Source organism: Gobius niger (assembly GCF_951799975.1).
Source record: "Gobius niger genome assembly, chromosome: 11".
Classification (NCBI taxonomy): domain Eukaryota; kingdom Metazoa; phylum Chordata; class Actinopteri; order Gobiiformes; family Gobiidae; genus Gobius; species Gobius niger.
The window spans coordinates 27,575,015-27,594,391 of record NC_136862.1 but is presented as its reverse complement, the minus strand read 5'-3'; the positions used below and the strand labels follow the sequence as shown (position 1 = coordinate 27,594,391).

The 19,377-nt window shown below is 42.4% G+C and overlaps 1 protein-coding gene across 2 annotated transcripts in view; it reads right to left on the bottom strand.

Annotated features, from left to right (window-relative positions):
- sgcd (sarcoglycan, delta (dystrophin-associated glycoprotein)) overlaps nt 1-19,377 on the bottom strand; it is a 426,694-nt gene that overhangs the window by 52,629 nt on the left and 354,688 nt on the right. For both annotated transcript variants that reach the window (XM_079565997.1, XM_079565996.1), the window contains one exon: nt 4,459-4,546. In XM_079565997.1, the coding sequence (XP_079422123.1) occupies nt 4,459-4,546 (88 nt within the window). The remainder of the gene's footprint in view (nt 1-4,458; nt 4,547-19,377) is intronic.

Below are 19,377 nucleotides of genomic sequence, written 5' to 3'. Positions count from 1 at the left end.
ACGCATATTGACATTTGCCAGTTTTATGCTTCTCACAAACTGTTGCATATTGAAAGAAAGTAAAGCAATTTAAAGTTAAGAGCATGTGACTCATAATTATAGCTTCTTGTTTAGCTGAATGGGGTGATGTCTGTGGTAAGTAGTAATCATAGTTTTACTCCAGTGAAGTGGTAATGACAATACTATATATGTGGAAAAGTTAAAGTCAAAGCTTTTATGTTCTGGAAGAGGGAAAGGCCAGGTTTGTTTGGTCGTGAGTCATGAGTCATTTTTGTCAGTTTCATTTTTTTTAAAAAGTCATAATTAGTATCTCAACAAATTCATTTTGGTTGATCAGTGCTGGAAATAAGTAGTGGAATCTGGGATGAAGGTTGACAGGCTGTACTAAGCTTCTGACAGACAGATGACACCACAATAGGCAGAAATGTCCTCTTTGCGAACACGCTCTCCTCATTCTTTGAGCGTCGCTTTGAGATTATTTATTAACAGCGCCATCTGCACATTCGTCACACATTATCGTGCTTTCTGTGTTCATACCGCGACTGCATTTAATTGACGAAAAGAGAGATAAAGTCCTAGTTTGATCAATGAGCCGCACCGAGTCCGGCTGAAACGGGTGATCTCGGACCGGCTTGACTCGAACTCTGGGTCGAAGCGGGGGTGGTGTGAAGGCGGCCGGACTCGAGCCAAACTGCTCTCGCTTTGATGCCTTTTTTTGCGTGAAGAAAGAATGCACGAGGAGCTGCATGAGGACGTTTGGAGGCAAAATGTATCAACTTTAAATCATCATGGTATGTCTCTTTTTGATCAGGAATGACCAAAAACTTACTAGATTGCAAGAAAGCAACACTGATTGTGAAATAATTAGATAAGATAATCTGACCAAACCTGCGGGCCAAGGTCAGCTTGGGAGTCTGGATGTGATATGGGAGTTTCCGCTCCAGCTTATTTGGTTCCAGAGAAACGTTGTTTATTGTTGACAAGAGATTTGTAAAAGTGTGACTCACTCATTTCACACTGGAGCAATATGGAAATTCTATATCTCAGTATGCCCAAGAGAAATTTAAATAGATAAAATAAATCAGTCATCATAGAGGACATTCATCTATGTCCCAGTCTTTATATAGTGTTTATTGACAGAGGAATGGAGCACTGAAGTTGGTGGGAAAAGATTAGGGAAAAGATTCATCAAAAAGTTTACAGTGAGATTAGTCAGGGACATACAGTGAAGCAGACTCAAATATTTCACAGACAGAAAACAATCCGTGTGCAGTGATGTACTTCCCAGACCTGCTGCAGGGGGATGAAAGAGAAGGGCTTTAACACACCAGCCCATTGATTCTGGTTGTTTTTCACGGCACAAGCCGGGCTTTAACCCTGGATCTTTAGGTTTCTAATTCTCTGAGCTTTTGTGCACAGGAGGTTTGGCGCCACAGGAACCCACGGTCTCTAAGTCCAAACATGGTCTGTTTCTCAATGGCAGATCCGTCCTTCCTAGACCACTTCAATGCCATCCTTGGAAGTGTCCTACATGTATTTAAGCGGATTTGAAACAGAAAAAGATCAATGTATCATTTGAAAAGCAAATGCTATTATAGTAGAAAGTGGCCAGAAAGTCATTTGGAAGCTTGTTTTGGATTGATAACTTCACTATTGATGATGTGAAGCTCCACGAAGCAGTGGACCTTGATTAAATATGATTATATAGAATATTATAAATGGACAGTTGACCAAATTAATCTTGAATTTAGCCGCCTCAATTCACATGCAATTTTTGTCGACAAAACTAGAAGAGAATTATTTTTAAAAATGAGTTTAGTTTAGTTTAGTTTATTTGTTTTATTTGAGCAGTATACATTCTGCTCAAAAGGAGTGGGCTGAAGTAAGAAGCTTATGAGCACCTAACCCCAAATATAAAATAAAATAAATTAAATATGTTGTCAAAATGAAAGGAACAGGCCACCGTTTTTCCATACTGTGATATGTTCTTACCTTAGCTTAGATGAGTTGATGTGTGCCTGTCTGGTCTTTGTGCATGTGCTACATGGGCACTTTTTTCAAGCATTTAGATTTGGGTAAAGCCAAACTGGAGAAAATGTGTCCGGTTCACATGGGGGTTGTGAGATTAACAGGCCTGATGTCCCGGATTTGTGTAAAGTTATTTCTCAAAATCATCTTGTGGGGCAAAGCTTCTATGCTGGAGGGCCAGGTTTTGGCCCCGGGGCCTGACGTTGCCTACTCCTGCTTTACACGATCCAAGTCTAGTTACACAAAATTAAACATTTTCTAAGCGGATAATAAGGCACTATATTATAAGGCGTAATAGTACCTTAGGAGCACTTCGCCATCCGTGCAGTAAAGTGAGATAACTTCACCCCAGGTTGGAGCTATATCTGCGCTGGGAAAGGCTGAACGCTAACAACATCTTTGGTCGTTTTGCGTGACTGAGCGCACGGACAAAGATCAGACAGTTACACTTCAACTCGTCTAAGCTCTGGTAAGAACATACCTCAGTATGGAAAAACGGTGGCCTGTTCCTTTAACACTGGTCCAGTTTGTTGCCAATTAAAATGCAGTCATGCATTAAAAACTCTACAGGCCACGGTTCTGAAGATTTTTTTCCGATTAACTTTGAATAAACCATGTTTTTTACAAAGCTTCATTATTTATTGTGTATTTCGGTGTGGCGACACATGTACACCTGCGGTTTTGGTGTATCCGATTTCTTGGGTGAAAGATTATTTCTCTGATTTCTCTGACCATGAAAGCACAGCCAGCGAGAAGTACTCAAGTACAACTTTCTCCAAATACTGTGCAGTCTCAAGAGTGCATCGGGGACGAAAACAAACTTTGAAAAGAAAACAAAAATGGCTTCAAAGTAACGTTACTCTGGGGTAAATAAGCTACTCCACCCACAAGGAAATAACCGCAACATCGGCGGGAATCAAGTCTCATCTAACACGACCGGTTTGTGCTCCGGGACAAAAGCACCAGCTCAACCCCGCGACCCCTTCTCGACTGAAGAAAATGACGAACACGGCTGCACCGACGTCGGAGCAAACGAGAAAAGTCAGAAATGGACGAGTGCGCGTGCGAGAGTGTGTTCCGGTCTCCCACGGCGACACAAGCTTGATCGATTCTGTCAGTCTTTATGTGGGAAAAGAGCGAGCGAGCGGAGGAGAAGGGAAAAGTCAGAGGTTGTTTAGTGGAGGAAAAAAAAACAAAAAAAACATCATGTCGCCTGTCTCACCGTCAGTGCTTAAGCGGAAAGACATGGACCGGAGAGATCTGCCGTCAGTTCATTCTACCAACAAAAATAAGCGCGAGGGTTCTGTTGACGTCCTCCTTTGGTGTCGTGTAAAAGCGGATGTTTGCAAAAGAAAATATGCTCCATGAAAGTTGTGAAACGTGCTGATCGTCTGTGAAGAACTGGGGTGTTAGAAATGTGTTATATTTGGAATGAGTGTTGACGAAAGGTGCCACTTCCAACACCGATGCTTAGTTTACAACTTATCCCAAGTAAGCGCAATGAGTTGGAATTTACAGTGTGGTTAAAAAAAAGGTCAAATCAAAATGACTGCAGGTTCAGAGCTACACAATGAGGTAGAGCATGTCCATGTTCACTAAAGTTGGTGGAAGTTGTGTTTATGAAATAGTGAGAACCAAATCAGGAATCACTTTAGTATTGGATATTTGGAATCAATACCCGATCCTGTGTTTTTGGCCCGATCGTATTTTTTTTTGACCACAACTTACCCCAGCCCCAGTTTAAAGAGGGGGTATTATGCTTTTTTCAGCCACATAGCACCAGTCTATATCACACTACAATGATGACCAAACCTTCTGTTGGTCTGTAAATGCAGTAAATTAAAATAACTGCCATGTATAAAATTGCTCTCTCAAAATGGCTGTAGTGAATGTCTTGAAATAGGCCTCTGTCTCTTTAAGAACCTCTGACCCTTTCCGACACGCCCCCTCCACACGCTGTCTGTGGCATCAGTGGGGAGGGGGTTCTGCTGAGGAGCAGTGGTCGGTTACTCGGCTGGTGACGAAAGCTCGGGGGCGTCTCCAGGAGGTGGGGGCGTTCCTAGGAGTTGTGCCATGGCAACACTTCAGGCATGTTTTTAATGAGGGAATGCCATAATTGGTGCAAAGCTTGAAAAAGTCGATTTTGCATAATTTAAAATGTACTCACTCCTTTTCAAAAATTTCGATTTGGCCATAGTCCATTATGAGAAACAAGCCATCGTCTGGTCCCAAGACCCACAAACCAATTTTGAAAAACTGCTTCTTCTGAAAGACTTCACTTTCATTGGGTAACAGAAGATAATAATGAGGATGATAAATAGACTGCATTAATGTGTGTGATGTTTTTTTTTCTTTGTTCATGCCACGTGAAAGATTTTGCCAGAGACTTCCTGCCTGTTTGGCACTCGCATTTGGCCGGGAGAGACCCACCTGTGACGAGCTGAGTGAGCAGCTGGTTGTTGCTGTTGTAGATATTGACGGAGACGTTTCTGGACGACTGCAGGTACAACGGACGGCCCTGGGGGGAACAAGAAACAAAACACGAAATGAGAAAGAAAACAGACACGATCACGGGCGGAGGAAACAGTGTTTTCGCAATAACAATCCGATTTGAGGTTTGGTTTAGAGCGCACACTCTCCACACACATAGAAACAGAAGAGATATTGGAATATGAAATGCTGCAACATGAGGTTTGCATGTTTGTGTAGGCTCTCGGTCGCACAGGAGTTTTTCTACTGCAGAGAAGGGTTTTTATCCAAGTCATTATCGGCCGTTAGGGAGAAAGGTGTGTGGGTGTAAGGAAACAATGGACAGACGAATTGAAATGACAATCTTTGGAGCTAAAACACCACCCACCGCCATATTGGATCTTTTTTCCAACACAAATGATGTCAAACTGAACGTGACTTGAAGTTATAAAGCTACTAACTGCTCCTGCTTTTCTCTTTTTGACTGTCACAGAGAGGAGACAGGAATGACTCAAACTGGCAGCCACACCTTAGAGTGTAAAAATAGCTATGTTACAGGGGTTTTTGCCTAAAATGTTAACACATGCTTAGCAACCGTGATCAGGTCTAACTTAATGCAGTATTAAAAGTGTTCTAGCGACTGAATGATGCTGTGTAAATGTATACAACTTTCTGTGTGTATGGAAGAGGTTCTGGACACAAAAAAGGCAATTTTTGTGTTGTTATACACTGCTCACAAAAACTTAGGGCACACTCAAAAAACACATCCTAAATGTCAATCAATTTGATTTTTCGGATGAAAATCTTTATTCATAGTGTAGGGCAATGTGTTGAGAACAAAATAACATAAGAATGATAAATGGAAATCAAATTCTCAGCCCCTGGAGGTCTGGATCCAAAATTATAGTCAAAATCAAAGTGACAAATCAGGTCACTGGTCGATCCAAATTCTGTAGAAATTTCTCCAAACGAGTCTGTATCATCCTCAGTAGTGTGTGTGGCCTCCACGTGCCTGAATGCACTCCCTACAACGCCTGGGCAGCTCCTGATGAGACCACGGATGTCCTCCTGAGGGATCTCCTCCCAGACCTGGATCAGAGCATCAGTCAGCTCCTGGACAGTCTGTGGTGCGACGTGGCGTTGATGGATGGACCGAGACATGATGTCCCAGATGTGCTCTATTGGATTTAAGTCTGGGGAACGGGCAGGCCAGTCCAGAACATCAATACCTTCATCATGCAGGACCTGCTGACACACTCTTGCCACATGTGCCCTGGCATTATCAGGCATCAGAAGGAACCCAGGGCCCACAGCACCAGCATATGGTCTTACAATAGGTCTGAGGATCTCATCCCGGTCCCCAATGCCAGTCAGGGAACCTCTGGCTCGCACATGGAGGGCTGTGCGGCCCTCCAATGAAATGCCTCCCCAGCCTCCAAACCGCTCATGCTGGATGATGTTGCAGCAGCAGAACGTTCTCCAGGGCGTCTCCAGACTCTGTCACGTCTGTCACATGTGCTCAGGGTGAACCTGCTCTCATCCGTGAAGAGCACAGGCACCATTGGCCAATCTGCCAATCGCTGTGTTCTCGGGCAAATGCCAATCGGGCTGCACGGTGTTGGGCAGTAAGCACCGGCCCAACTTGTGGACGTCGGGCCCTCATACCGCCCTCATGGAGTCGGTTTCTGACCGTTTGAGGACCAACATGCACATTTGTGGCCCTCTGGAGGTCATTTTGTAGGGCTTGGGCAGTGCTTCTCCTGTATCTCCGTGCACAAATGAGCAGATAGCGGTCCTGCTGCTGGGTTGTTGACCTCGGCCGGCCCCCCCCAGGTCTCCTGGTGTACTGGCCTGTCTCCTGGTATCTCCTCCATGCTCTGGACACTGCGCTGGGAGACACAGCAAACCTTCTTGCCACAGCACGAATGGACGTGCCATTTTGGATGAGCATCACTCCCTGAGCGACTTCTGTGGGTTGTAGATGCTCCTCATGATGCCTCTAGTGGTGAGAACACTGGACAAATGCAAAAGTGTTCCAAAAATACGGTGCAAAGGATGAAGACAGGGAAATGGTCTGAGGTCACCACCTGCAAAACCATTCCTCTTTTGGAGTGATCTTGCTAATTGCCTCTCATTTCCACCTGTGTCTGTTTAATTTCCACAACACCAAGTGAAACTGATTCACAATAAGCGTGGCTTCCTAAGTGGACAGTCTGATATCCCAGAAATTTGATTGACTTGGAGTTACATTGTGTTTTTTGAGTGTACCCTAAGTTTTTGTGAGCAGTGTATTTTCATATTCAATTATCAATTTCTGTATAGTCTCGCCAGCCAGACTCTGCTTCTTTACAGAAGAGGGTCTGGCAACACTCCATTGCGCGCTTTCAAAGGAAGTGACGCAGCGATATGGAGCCTACCGACCAATCAGAGCAGCTCCCTGAACGGGCGTCACGTTGTTGCGCCTTTGTTTTGTAGTTTTTCAACACAAGCAACCACTTCACGTAATGCTCCGGTATGCTTGTATTCTTAAGTTTTTCTGACATAAACGACAGAAGTCATTTACTGAACTCCGTGTGGCAGGAGCGCCATTGTTAATGTCCGAATGACGACAACTTTCTTGTGGCTGTTTCTGTCGTCACATCCACTATGTTCTCATTGGCTGCTCTGCGCTTCGCTTGTCCCACATTAGTCCCGCCTCCAGCAGTAGCTTTTCTACGACAGGGTCGCCAGACTAGTCTCCTGTTTATTAATTAATAAACATCGGAGATTAGTCTGGATGCCAGGCTACAATTTTTGCCTACTTTAAGTCTATGGAAAGCTGTCTGTTATCTGCCAATACTGTCCTGTGTTCCCATGGAAATCAGAGGTTGTATATCACTTTTAATAAACCGATTATGAAAAAGCCTTCATCACAAGAAGCACATGCGTTCCAAAGCATGTTTATAAAAGTCTTGCGAAAGGGAGTAACACGTTTTAAACATAAACACCAAAGGGAAACTAGAAACATATTTTTATTGATAGGGGAGACCGGGGCTATTTGTCACACGGGGTAATTTGTCACATTGCTTTTTATAGCCACACTACAGGGCGCTGCACGCTGGTACTGATATACTGTATATGTGTGTGTATTGGTATACCTCTTCTGTTCCAATAATAATTTTCCCATTTGGACTAAAGACATGAGGACAGGGCACATTTGAATTGTTTTTACCCCTTTTCCTAAACTTAAATCTATGGGATGTTTCTGTAATGAGAGCTTTCCTTTAGTTAGTGCCCTAAATCAGTGTTAATTTTGACAACATTTTTTAATTTAGTTTTGACGAAAATATCTTCAATTTTAGTCTAGTTTTAGTCGACTAAATTTAAGACGAATTTAGTCGACTTTGCATTGATAATATTCATTATAATCATATTTAATCTTGTTCCTCTGCTTCATGGAGCTGCTCCACATGAACAAAGCTCAGAGCTGATCCTTTGGCAGAGAATTTAAATGACATGAGGCTTCAGACGGTCAATAGAAGTTTGGATGATTTTAGTCTCTCCCTTTCATTTTTATTTAGTCTTATTTTAGTCGACTAAAATATCTGGACTAAAATATCTGGACATTTTAGTCATAGTTGTAGTCTCATGAAAAACTTTTAATTTAGTTTTAGTCGTCAAAAATAACACTTTGACTAAAATTAAGACTAAATATTTTAGTCGACGAAATTAACACTGCCTTAAAGGGACTATAAGGAGTTTAGAAATGTTAAAACTAAGTATTTTCCTCCCCCTACATGTTCCAGCCATGTCCTAATGTGTAGAATGAGCTCAGACCTGTTCACCACAACTGCCTCTAAAATCCTGTACGGTCACTCAAAAATGTGTCACTTCGGCCCGAATTGCCGTCATGCACGAGCTTAATATAGAAGGTGCAGTTACACATATGGCCTGAGGCGCCAGTAGTGAGTATAAAATGGCGAACTTGCTTCCAGCCCCTTTAAAAAAAAGACACTGATCTGAAAGACAGAGACGTTAGCTTCGATTTGAGTCATTTTAGAGCTCACGTGCTAAATCCGTTTGTTAGCTAGCTTACATTGTTGGTAAAGTGGACACTCGGGGCTATTTGTCACAAAAACTGAGAGGTCATTTGTCACATGGGGAATAACATGGTGGGACATTTTTTTTCTTTTGTGTCTAATATGTTTTTCTGATTTTATAGAGGCTGTATGTTGTGGGGCACATTGTCACAGTCAACTTTGCAGTGCTTGACGGCTAAAAACTATCTATTGTAACATGATGGGAAAAAAGAGCAAGGTCTCCTGCAAGTCAAGGGTTCAAACTTTCATTTAATGCAGGTCTGACTCTTGTCTGATTTCCTGTTGATGAGCGAACGAACTCTCGAGTAAAAAAAAAGTGTGACAAATAGCCCCGGTCTCCCCTATGTAGCGCTTTTCTACCATCATTCGGCCCAAAACGCTTTACAGCAAGGAACCAGTCACCCATTCTCTCTTTCTCATCCACGAATGTGTACACAGACAATGGAGGTAAGGAGGGCGAAGTGTCTTGCTCAGGGACACACCAATAGCGGTACCAAATGGAGTTTAAGCTTCGCATGAGAACCCAGGCATGAGTTCCTAATTTGAAAGCTAAGAACGTCCAGAGTTCAGTCATTGAGCTTTAACTACTGGAGGCTGCACGAGCACTAGTCAAGACTTGGGGACAGGTGCTGGGATGGACGGGAGTTGGAGGGAGTCCCTGGTTGTAGCCACAGGACCTGGCAACCGTATGTGTGGGGCGCACGCTGCTTTCTGATTGGATTATCAACCGAGACAAAAAAAAAGGAAACTTCAACAGGCTAAATGGTTTCGTAATTGTGTATAAATCAAGCGAACAATTCTGTAAAACCAATATTTATTTGCCAAAACCTCCCCTTTAACCTCTTAACTCCCACCTGAACATGCTTTCTCCTGTTCTCCAAATCTAAAAGCTTGTACAAAACAGAGGCAAAAAACGAGGAGAAAATGAGGATGTAAACACAACAAAAACGCTAAAAACAAACGCTAAATAGTGACCCAAAAAAATGACAAAAACTCAACAAAAAAGTGACAAAAATCCAGCAAAAAAGTGACAAAAATCCAGGCGAAACAAGACAAAAATCCAGCAGAAAAAAGACAAAAATCCAGCAAAAAAAAGACAAAAATCCAGCAGAAAGAAAGACAAAAATCCAGCAAAAAAGTGACAAAAATCCAGCAGAAAAAAGACAAAAATCCTGCAAAAAAGTGAAAAAAATCCAGCAAAAAAGTGAAAAAAATCCAGGCGAAAAAAGACAAAAATCCAGCAGAAAAAAGACAAAAATCCAGCAAAAAAAGTGACAAAAATCCAGCAGAAAAAAGACAAAAATCTAGCAGAAAGAAAGACAAAAATCCAGCAAAAGAGTGACAAAATTCCAGCAGAAAGAAAGACAAAAATCCGGCAAAAAAGTGACAAAAATCCAGCAGAAAAAAGACAAAAATCCAGCAGAAAAAATGACAAAATTCCAGCAGAAAGAAAGACAAAAATCCAGCAAAAAAGTGACAAAATTCCAGCAGAAAGAAAGACAAAAATCCAGCAAAAAAGTGACAAAAATCCAGCAGAAAAAAGATAAAAATCCAGCAGAAAAAAGACAAAAATCCAGCAGAAAAAAAAGACAAAATTCCAGCAGAAAAAAAGACAAAAATCCAGCAAAAAAGTGACAAAAAATCAGCAGAAAAAAGACAAAAATCCAGCAAAAAAAAAGACAAAAATCCAGCAAAAAAGTAACAATAAAGTGACAAAAACAAGGGAAAGGGAAATAAAAAGTGATGACAATGGCAAAGAGGAGAGAATGGATTTGGTTTTGGCGGGTGGTAAGAGGTGAATTTTCACAGGTATTGTCTCGCACTGTTTGCCTATTTCCATTCTCCTTTGTTCTCTGCCTCATCTGCAGCTCTCCCGGCGACTGCAGACGTTCCTTTCCGCCTTCACAAACGGACACCGGCGTGCGGCGAAGGCTTCCGCCGAGCGAAACCGCGTCTCATGCAGATCACGTAGAGCAGCGCCGCCGCCTAATCTTCGCGCCTCGGTCAACTTCTTAATTAGCGATAACGCCGGGAACTATTGTGGCTTTTCCCGCAGCTGCGAAGCGTGCGCGCTGCCGATAACATTCTGACCAGGAACCCGAACGCACCCGGCTCCCGGAATACACAACAGCGGCGGGAGGAGTTATTAGCGGCGCCCAGAGATAATGTATCGGCCGAAGCGGACAAACAAAAGTGAAGCCTCTAAACAGCGCCGGATATGAGAGAGCGGGGAAAGAGTTTGACACAAAATGGCAGCTTCTGAAAGGAGACCGTTCAGGGTCGAGTGTGGACGAATAAATCAGAGCCAAAACCAGACTACACTGTACTCTGTTACATTATTGCACCTTATGAATGTTGGATTTCGTTGGATTTTGTTGGATCTCGGAGGCTAATGGTGCTAGTCCTTCTATGTGAAAGACTGAAACTTATTTTTAAGATCAGTTGTAGCATCTTTACTTTATTTGTGGCTCGTGCTTTTATTCGCATATGCTTCCCAAAGGGTAAAAATACGTTGCATTGTAAGTTTGTGATCTTTTTCTTTTAGTTTATTTGAGCAGTTTACATTGTTTTTTTGGTTGATTGATTGATTGATCATGTGAAAAAAATATGGACTAAAAATCTACCTTTACCCATCTTTTAATAGGGGCCCCACTATAAGCCTTTTCCACTGAGCTGCCAAGCGCTAGAAACAGGCCTGTGTGATGGAAATAGACATCCACTTACGTCTAGCACATTCCTAGAGGTACAGGATGAGACTGACACAGGAGGGGAAAAAAAAAAAAAAACGATTGCGCTGTCTCCTGCGCCGCGCGGTAGAATATTATCCAAGATTTACCATATCTGAGGTTTTATTTACGTGGCAGCGCGCCGTAAACAGTGAGTACAGGGCACAGCATCAATGCAGCCGGTTTATTCCGAGTGTAAAAATCCCCAGTCGCATTTGTTTACATTTTTCAGCGGCGTGCCAAGATTGCTCACTCCCTCGCTCTCTTTCTCTCACATATGATTTTATAGAAAAGACAGTGCTTATAGTCTTTAACCGGGGATATCAAAGATGCGGCCCGCGGGCTGTTGAACCACTATGCTCCTCACTGTGTCTCTTTATCGTGTAGAAAAACACATTCATAATTCAGCATTTGTTAAGGTAAATGGTGGAGAAATGGGACATGTTTCAGTTTTGTCTCTTCATTATATTCCCCTTCTGACTGCTTCAAACATATGCCATATATGGGCAATTCTAAACATGTCGTCTGTATCACATTCACGGTTCATTAGCAAATTTGCTTTACTGTGTAGTTCCACTTGATTTGCAAACTAATTATTTAGCCATGTTTGGTCATAGATTTATAGGGCCTAAAATCGATATCACGATATAAAAAAGAAATATCACGAAAACGATATATTTGACGATATAGTTGACAATGGACAAATTTACTTGAAAATCCCAGCCTTTCGCCTATTGGTAAGATTAACTGAGAGATATGTTATTGTTTTGTTTTTTTAAGGGCATACTAATTTCCTCGCAAATATGATCTACAAAAGCAGTTTGTAACATCCTTAATTTCATTTTATTTTTAAGCTGAAATTACATAGTGTCCATAATAATATAAAAAATTACAACAATATCAAAAAATTATATTGCGATAGCGATGTGCAATACGATATGGCCCACCCCTAACTGTGCCTAATGCTTAAAGTGCATATGGTTATATGTAGAATATACATTGTTATGTTTTGGAAAATTTGATTTACTTAGATGGAAAACATTGGCTGTATTTAATTATAATTTTATTTCAGTGAAGCAGCAATTTGAATGAAGAAATGTTGGGCAGAAAAGTTATTTAAATTTGTAAGCTAGTGACAGGAAGTGACATAGATAAAGGTAGAGTTCCAGAGCAGGTTGATTCATTTCCCATAGATACAGACGGCGTCTCTGGAGTCGCCCATATATGGTCATGTCATCTAAACTTTCTCTAATTATTCTAAAACTACTTTAACAAATGTTGAATTATGAATATAGTTTTCTGCTGAATAAAGATGCAAAGACATGGAGTGGAGCAAAGTAATTCAACAGAGCCCATAAATACATAAATAAGAGATCGTGCTAATGCTAACGGCTAGCTAGCGGTAGCTACGGCTGCCGTTTTCTCACTTCTACTGAACAATCTACTGTGAGAAAATATCCATATGGACCCGATTTACACTTGACTTTACTTGTATGTGATAAATAAGTTCATATTCCACCAGAAAATGGCTAAAAAGAGTGGAAAATTGTGTTTCCCAAAAGATTATATTTTCCCCCTCGGCGAAGCCACGCCCCCTTCTATGGCGCAATGCCGTCTGTATCTATTGACACAACATGGTTGGCACGGCACTTCCTGTCAGTGCTCAATAAGGAAGTGAAACTATAAACATCACAAAAACTGTCAAACTAAAGGATTAAAGTGTTTAGTAAGATCTTAAATATAATTGTGTTAACGATGTTTTGGCAAAACATACAATAAATCATCAATCAAGATGACCTACAATTAATCCTGATTAATTAAATGTTTCTAAAGATGAATCAAATGATAGCGCTATATTTTAAAAGTAAAATATTAAAGCTGAGTTGCCCAAAGAAATATTGCTGAGCCGCCATTACGCCTGATGTTCACCTGAAAATAAATCCAATCCCAATCCTGAAAAAAAAACTTGCAATTTACACCTCCCACCCCACCCGCCCTTTCCTCCAGTCTCTGTCTACACCTCTCCCTCGCTCTCTCCATCCCTAACGCCGCTGTGGATGGCTCCCAGCGGGGTGCCTCTCAGTGAATTGCGAGACGGGGCCCCGAGTAAAAAGAGAGAGATTTATACTAAAAAACCGCAGCGCCTGGTTATAGTGGATGTGTTCTCCGGCCAGAGCTATAGAGCGGCTGAATTAAGGCTCAAGAAACGGGCTAACGGGGGTGGGAGGGAGGTGCTGTTGATGAAGTCATGGAGAGGATTTCAAAATGGAGGCTTGTTCTTAAGGCGAGACACTGCAGGGGAATAGGGAAAAAATAAATACATTTTGTGATGTGTTTTCGTGTAAAACATTTTATGCCTAAAAAGGGTCAAAATTGCCAATATTTTCAGCAACAACATATCCATAATGGACAGACCCAGGTTTAAATTTATTGTATTATTTTGTTTGCAAATTAGTTACAAAGATTTTGTTCAGAGGGGATTTTGGATATCGTCTTTAGCTTTTGCAGTTGCTATTCATAAGTGAATGAATCAGTAAAAAAAAAAATCACATTTTGCCTTGTTTTTTGGTGTTCAAAGCTCAATAAATCAGGATGGAAATTAGATACTGAAAAAGCCCTCTGAATACAACCTTCAAAACATTAAGTCCAAGGCTGGAAAGTTTGGAATCTGTAGGAGTGACTAAAGTTGTGAGGTCGTTGCACAAGTAAAGCAAAAACCTAATTTTAGGAAAAGCGGCCCTGAAGTTTTGTTAAACGTGTGGAGTATCTTTCACTGGTCTTTTGTATGAGAGGCTTCCAGAAAGGGAATTACCTTATTTGGATTATAGCGCCATCTTGGGTGGATAAAATATGCCAATATTTGTGAATGAATGCGTGAGGGAAAGCCGGCTTTGCGAAGCGTCGTAGTAGCTACTTCCGGGATATCTGTGGCTCGCGAGTGGACAAAACATCATAAAATAAGCATTGTATGTGGTAAGTTTTGTCTTTTTACTCTGACATGAAAACTAAGATGTAGGGATGGCTACCAAACCCGGTATCATAACGGCCCCGGGGCCACGTGTGCTGGTCCACCCGGAGCGATAATCTCCAGCCTTTTATGACTCTGTGGTAGCCTCTCTCCACTATGCTGAGGTGTGCTGGGCCCCGGGCAGCACAGAGCGGGACAGGAACAGACTGAACAAGCTGGTCAGGAGGGCCAGCTCGGTCCTGGGCTGCCCCCTGGACTCTGTGGAGGAGGTGAGGGACAGGAGGGTGTTAGCCAAGCTCACCTTCATCATGGACAACACCTCCCACCCACTGCACGGGACTGTAGAGGAGCTGAGCAGCTCTTTCAGTGGAAACTGAGACACCCTCAGTGCAAGAAAGAGAGCTACCGCAAAGCCTTCATCCCCACTGCTGTCAGACTGTACAATAAGACTGTAAAGTAACATGTGCAATAATCTCTTTGCAAAACTACGTGCAATAATCTCTGTATCAGCTGCACTTTACTCCCTGTACAAGCGTCACTTACTGACAACCACAGGACTGTAAACTTTGCACTTCGATATTCTACTATGTTTTGATTTTATCCTATATTCATTTATTCTTATTTCCTTATTGTTATAGTTCCACCCCTTAAGATTTTTGCTTTACTTACTGTACATAAGATTCCTCCTTCTACTATTAAACTGTTTGCACATTTCCTGTCTGTTTTGCACACCCTGAGTGATCTTATTGAAGGCCAAATGCAACAAGTTAATTTCTCCGTCGTGAGAGGATTATCTTATCTTATCTTGTCTTATCTCTTATCGGTCTTCTTTTTAACAATCACAAAAACAACCTCTCTGGTCTTGTGGATGCATTCCTGGATTGGATCTGTTTATCCCCACGACCCCGGACATTTTACAATCTTGGCCCGTCTATTGAGGGACCCATTCTCCCTGGGTCTCTACTGTATCGCCTGTCCGTCCATGGGAGTGGATCTCTCCTTCTATGCTTCTCCCCGAGGTTTCTTTTTTCTCCTATTAAATTTTTGAGTTTTTCTTCGCCATGTCAGAGGGTCTGAGGCCAGGGGACGCCCTCGCTGCTTGTCACCACCTGCTGCCGAAGTTTATTTGGTCATTATGTTTGCCTGGATAGTTTATCTGCCTGAACTCTACTGTTTTTGTTCTCTAATGTTTTGCATGTATTATTATGTCAAGGGAGAAAACTAGCAAAGCATCACTTCGACCACTGTGTGAATACTTTCACCTGTTGTGTAATGTGTGATAGTGTTTGTACACAGCAAACAGGTTCATATATCGAGTTTTTAACCTCTTAACTCCCGCCTGAACCGAGAGGATCTTTTTCCTCACGTCATCAGATTTTTTTTCCATCATTTTTTTGTTGGGTATTCAACTCATTTTTGTCACTTTTTTGTCATTTTTTTGTCATTTTTTGTCACTTTTGTCACATTTTTGTCTTTTTGTTGTTGTCATTTTTTGTATTTTTTTATTGTCAAATTTAATCACATTTTTGTAAAAAAAAAAAAGTCACATTTTGTCACATTTTTGTAATTTTTTGTCTAATTTTTGTCATTTTTTTGTCATTTTTTTATCAATTTTTTGTCATTTTTTGTCACATTTTGTCACATTTTTGTCCCATTTTTGGTCAAATTTTTGTATTTTTTTTTGTCCCATTTTGTCCCATTTTTGTCATTTTTTTGGGTCATATTTTGTCACATTTTTTTCACATTTCCATCATTGTTTTCGTCTCAGTTTTGTTGCTATTTTCACAGCTTTTTCCAGAAGCTTTTGGACTAGGCTAAAGCCAAACTGGAGAAAATGTGCTCGGTTCAGGTGGGAGTTAAGGGGTTAAGCTTTTACTGTGAGAAGAGTGACCAAAATGTTTTCTCAAGTTCAGTTTGTGGAAAGTCCCCCATACAGCTCCTATGGAAAGACGCCTATGGAGGAGCAGCCAGTTTCTCTCGTCTCTTCCCTTTCCCCCCTCAGCCCACCATGTCCTTCCCCGCGCTCTATTTTTACCCCGTCTGTGTGTTCTCTGTCCCACTTGTTCGCTCTCTCTCCTCCCCCTGCGTTTGTGGGTCAGACTCTTCTCCGGCTTCAGCCCAAATCTGCCGGCTCGCGGGACCCTCCCTCCAAGCCGCCGCTCGTGCGAACATGACTAATCAAAAATGAAGACGGCGGATATTACAGGCGCACGCCGGGCTCTCACCGCCATCGTTCAGCTCTTCATTTCGCCGCTTCGATACTGTTTGGCAGCGCGTCGCAAGTCTTCATTCGTCATCTCCATCTGCGAGCTGTTTGGACGCGCGCAATCTGCTAAAGCGGCCAAAGAATCACTGTTGGCTGGAAATAACTGGAGATTTGTGGATTTTCATTTGTGCTCTGAAATATTGGCGACATGCAGAGCCCAAATCCTTCCACGTGTAGCCGGGATAATTAGGCTGAATCCATGCAGTGTAGTTGATGATAAAATTGTCACATCATACCATATCCAGATAAACTACAGAAGCCAGGCCAGGGCCAGACCAAGTTACCATGGTTAACGGGACCAAAACCATATCCAGGTAAACCTCAGAAGTCAGATCAGACCAGGTTGCCGTAGTTACCGGAACCAAAACCATATCCGGGTAAACCTCAGAAGCCAGACCAAGTCCAGACCAGGTTACTATACGTACCGGAAGCAAAACCATATCCAGGTAAACCTCAGAAGCCAGACCAGACCAGGTTATCATAGTTACCGGAACCAAAACCATATCCAGGTAAACCTCAGAAGCCAGACCAGACCAGGTTATCATAGTTACCGGAACCAAAACCATATCTAGGTAAACCTCAGACGCCAGGCCAGACCAGGTTATCATCGATACCGGAACCAAAACCATATCCAGGTAAACCTCAGACGCCAGGCCAAGTCCAGACCAGGTTACTGTAGTCACCGGAATGGAAACCATATTCAGGTAAACCTCAGAAGCCAGACCAGACCAGGTTATCATCGTTACCGGAACCAAAACCATATCCAGGTAAACCTCAGAAGCCAGACCAGACCAGGTTATCATAGTTACCGGAACCAAAACCATATCCAGGTAAACCTCAGACACCAGGCCAAGTCCAGACCAGGTTATCATCGTTACCGGAACCAAAACCATATCCAGGTAAACCTCAGAAGTCAGACCAGACCAGGTTATCATAGTTATCGGAACCAAAACCATATCCAGGTAAACCTCAGAAGCCAGACCAAGTCCAGACCAGGTTACTATACGTACCGGAAGCAAAACCATATCCAGGTAAACCTCAGAAGCCAGACCAGACCAGGTTATCATAGTTACCGGAACCAAAACCATATCCAGGTAAACCTCAGACGCCAGGCCAGACCAGGTTATCATCGATACCGGAACCAAAACCATATCCAGGTAAACCTCAGAAGCCAGGCCAGACCAGGTTATCATAGTTACCGGAACCAAAACCATATCCAGGTAAACCTCAGAAGCCAGACCAAGTCCAGACCAGGTTACTATACGTACCGGAAGCAAAACCATATCCAGGTAAACCTCAGAAGCCAGACCAGACCAGGTTATCATAGTTACCGGAACCAAAACCATATCCAGGTAAACCTCAGAAGCCAGACCAGACCAGGTTATCATAGTTACCGGAACCAAAACCATATCCAGGTAAACCTCAGAAGCCAGACCAGACTAGGTTATCATAGTTACCGGAACCAAAACCATATCCAGGTAAACCTCAGAAGTCAGACCAGACCAGGTTATCATAGTTACCGGAACCAAAACCATATCCAGGTAAACCTCAGACGACAGGCCAAGTCCAGACCAGGTTACTGTAGTCACCGGAACCAAAACCATATCCAGGTAAACCTCAGACGACAGGCCAAGTCCAGACCAGGTTACTGTAGTCACCGGAACCGAAACCATATCCAGGTAAACCTCAGAAGCCAGGCCAGACTAGGTTATCATAGTTACCGGAACCAAAACCATATCCAGATAAACCACAGATACCAGGCCAAGTCCAGACCAGGTGTCTGTAGTTACCGGAACCAAAACAATAACCAGGTAAACCTCAGAAGCCAGACCAGACCAGGTTATCATAGTTACCGGAACCAAAACCATATCCAGGTAAACCTCAGAAGCCAGGCCAGACTAGGTTATCATAGTTACCGGAACCAAAACCATATCCAGGTAAACCTCAGAAGCCAGACCAGACTCGGTTATCATAGTTACCGGAACCAAAACCATATCCAGGTAAACCTCAGAAGCCAGGCCAGACTAGGTTATCATAGTTACAGGAACCAAAACCATATCCAGGTAAACCTCAGAAGCCAGACCAGACTAGGTTATCATAGTTACAGGAACCAAAACCATATCCAGGTAAACCTCAGAAGTCAGACCAGACCAGGTTATCATAGTTACCGGAACCAAAACCATATCCAGGTAAACCTCAGAAGCCAGACCAGACCAGGTTATCATAGTTACCGGAACCAAAACCATATCCAGGTAAACCTCAGACGACAGGCCAAGTCCAGACCAGGTTACTGTAGTCACCGGAACCAAAACCATATCCAGGTAAACCTCAGAAGCCAGGCCAGACTAGGTTATCATAGTTACCGGAACCAAAACCATATCCAGATAAACCACAGACACCAGGCCAAGTCCAGACCAGGTGACTGTAGTTACCGGAACCAAAACAATAACCAGGTAAACCTCAGAAGCCAGACCAGGTTACCGTAGTTACCGGTAACCAAAACCATATCCAGGTAGACCACAGAAGTCAGACCAGACCAGGTTATCATAGTTACCGGAACTAAATTATTTCAGCGGTGTGGGGAATTTCACCAGTTTTCCAGAGTTCAAGGACACTTTCTTTTTTTTTTGTAACTGTTATTTTAGAACATTTTAGGGCATATGAAAAATAGAATAAAAACATCTACAATGAGAGGTACAGGTACATTTCACATCTTGTCAACACTGTCATCCATTATTTGTGTGAAATAGTCCCATCTTTTCCAATATTTTTCTCCCTTATGCTTTTGTAAGCGGAGACTGAAGGTCATAAGTTCCATTGTTCTTATGTGTCTCTTTTGAG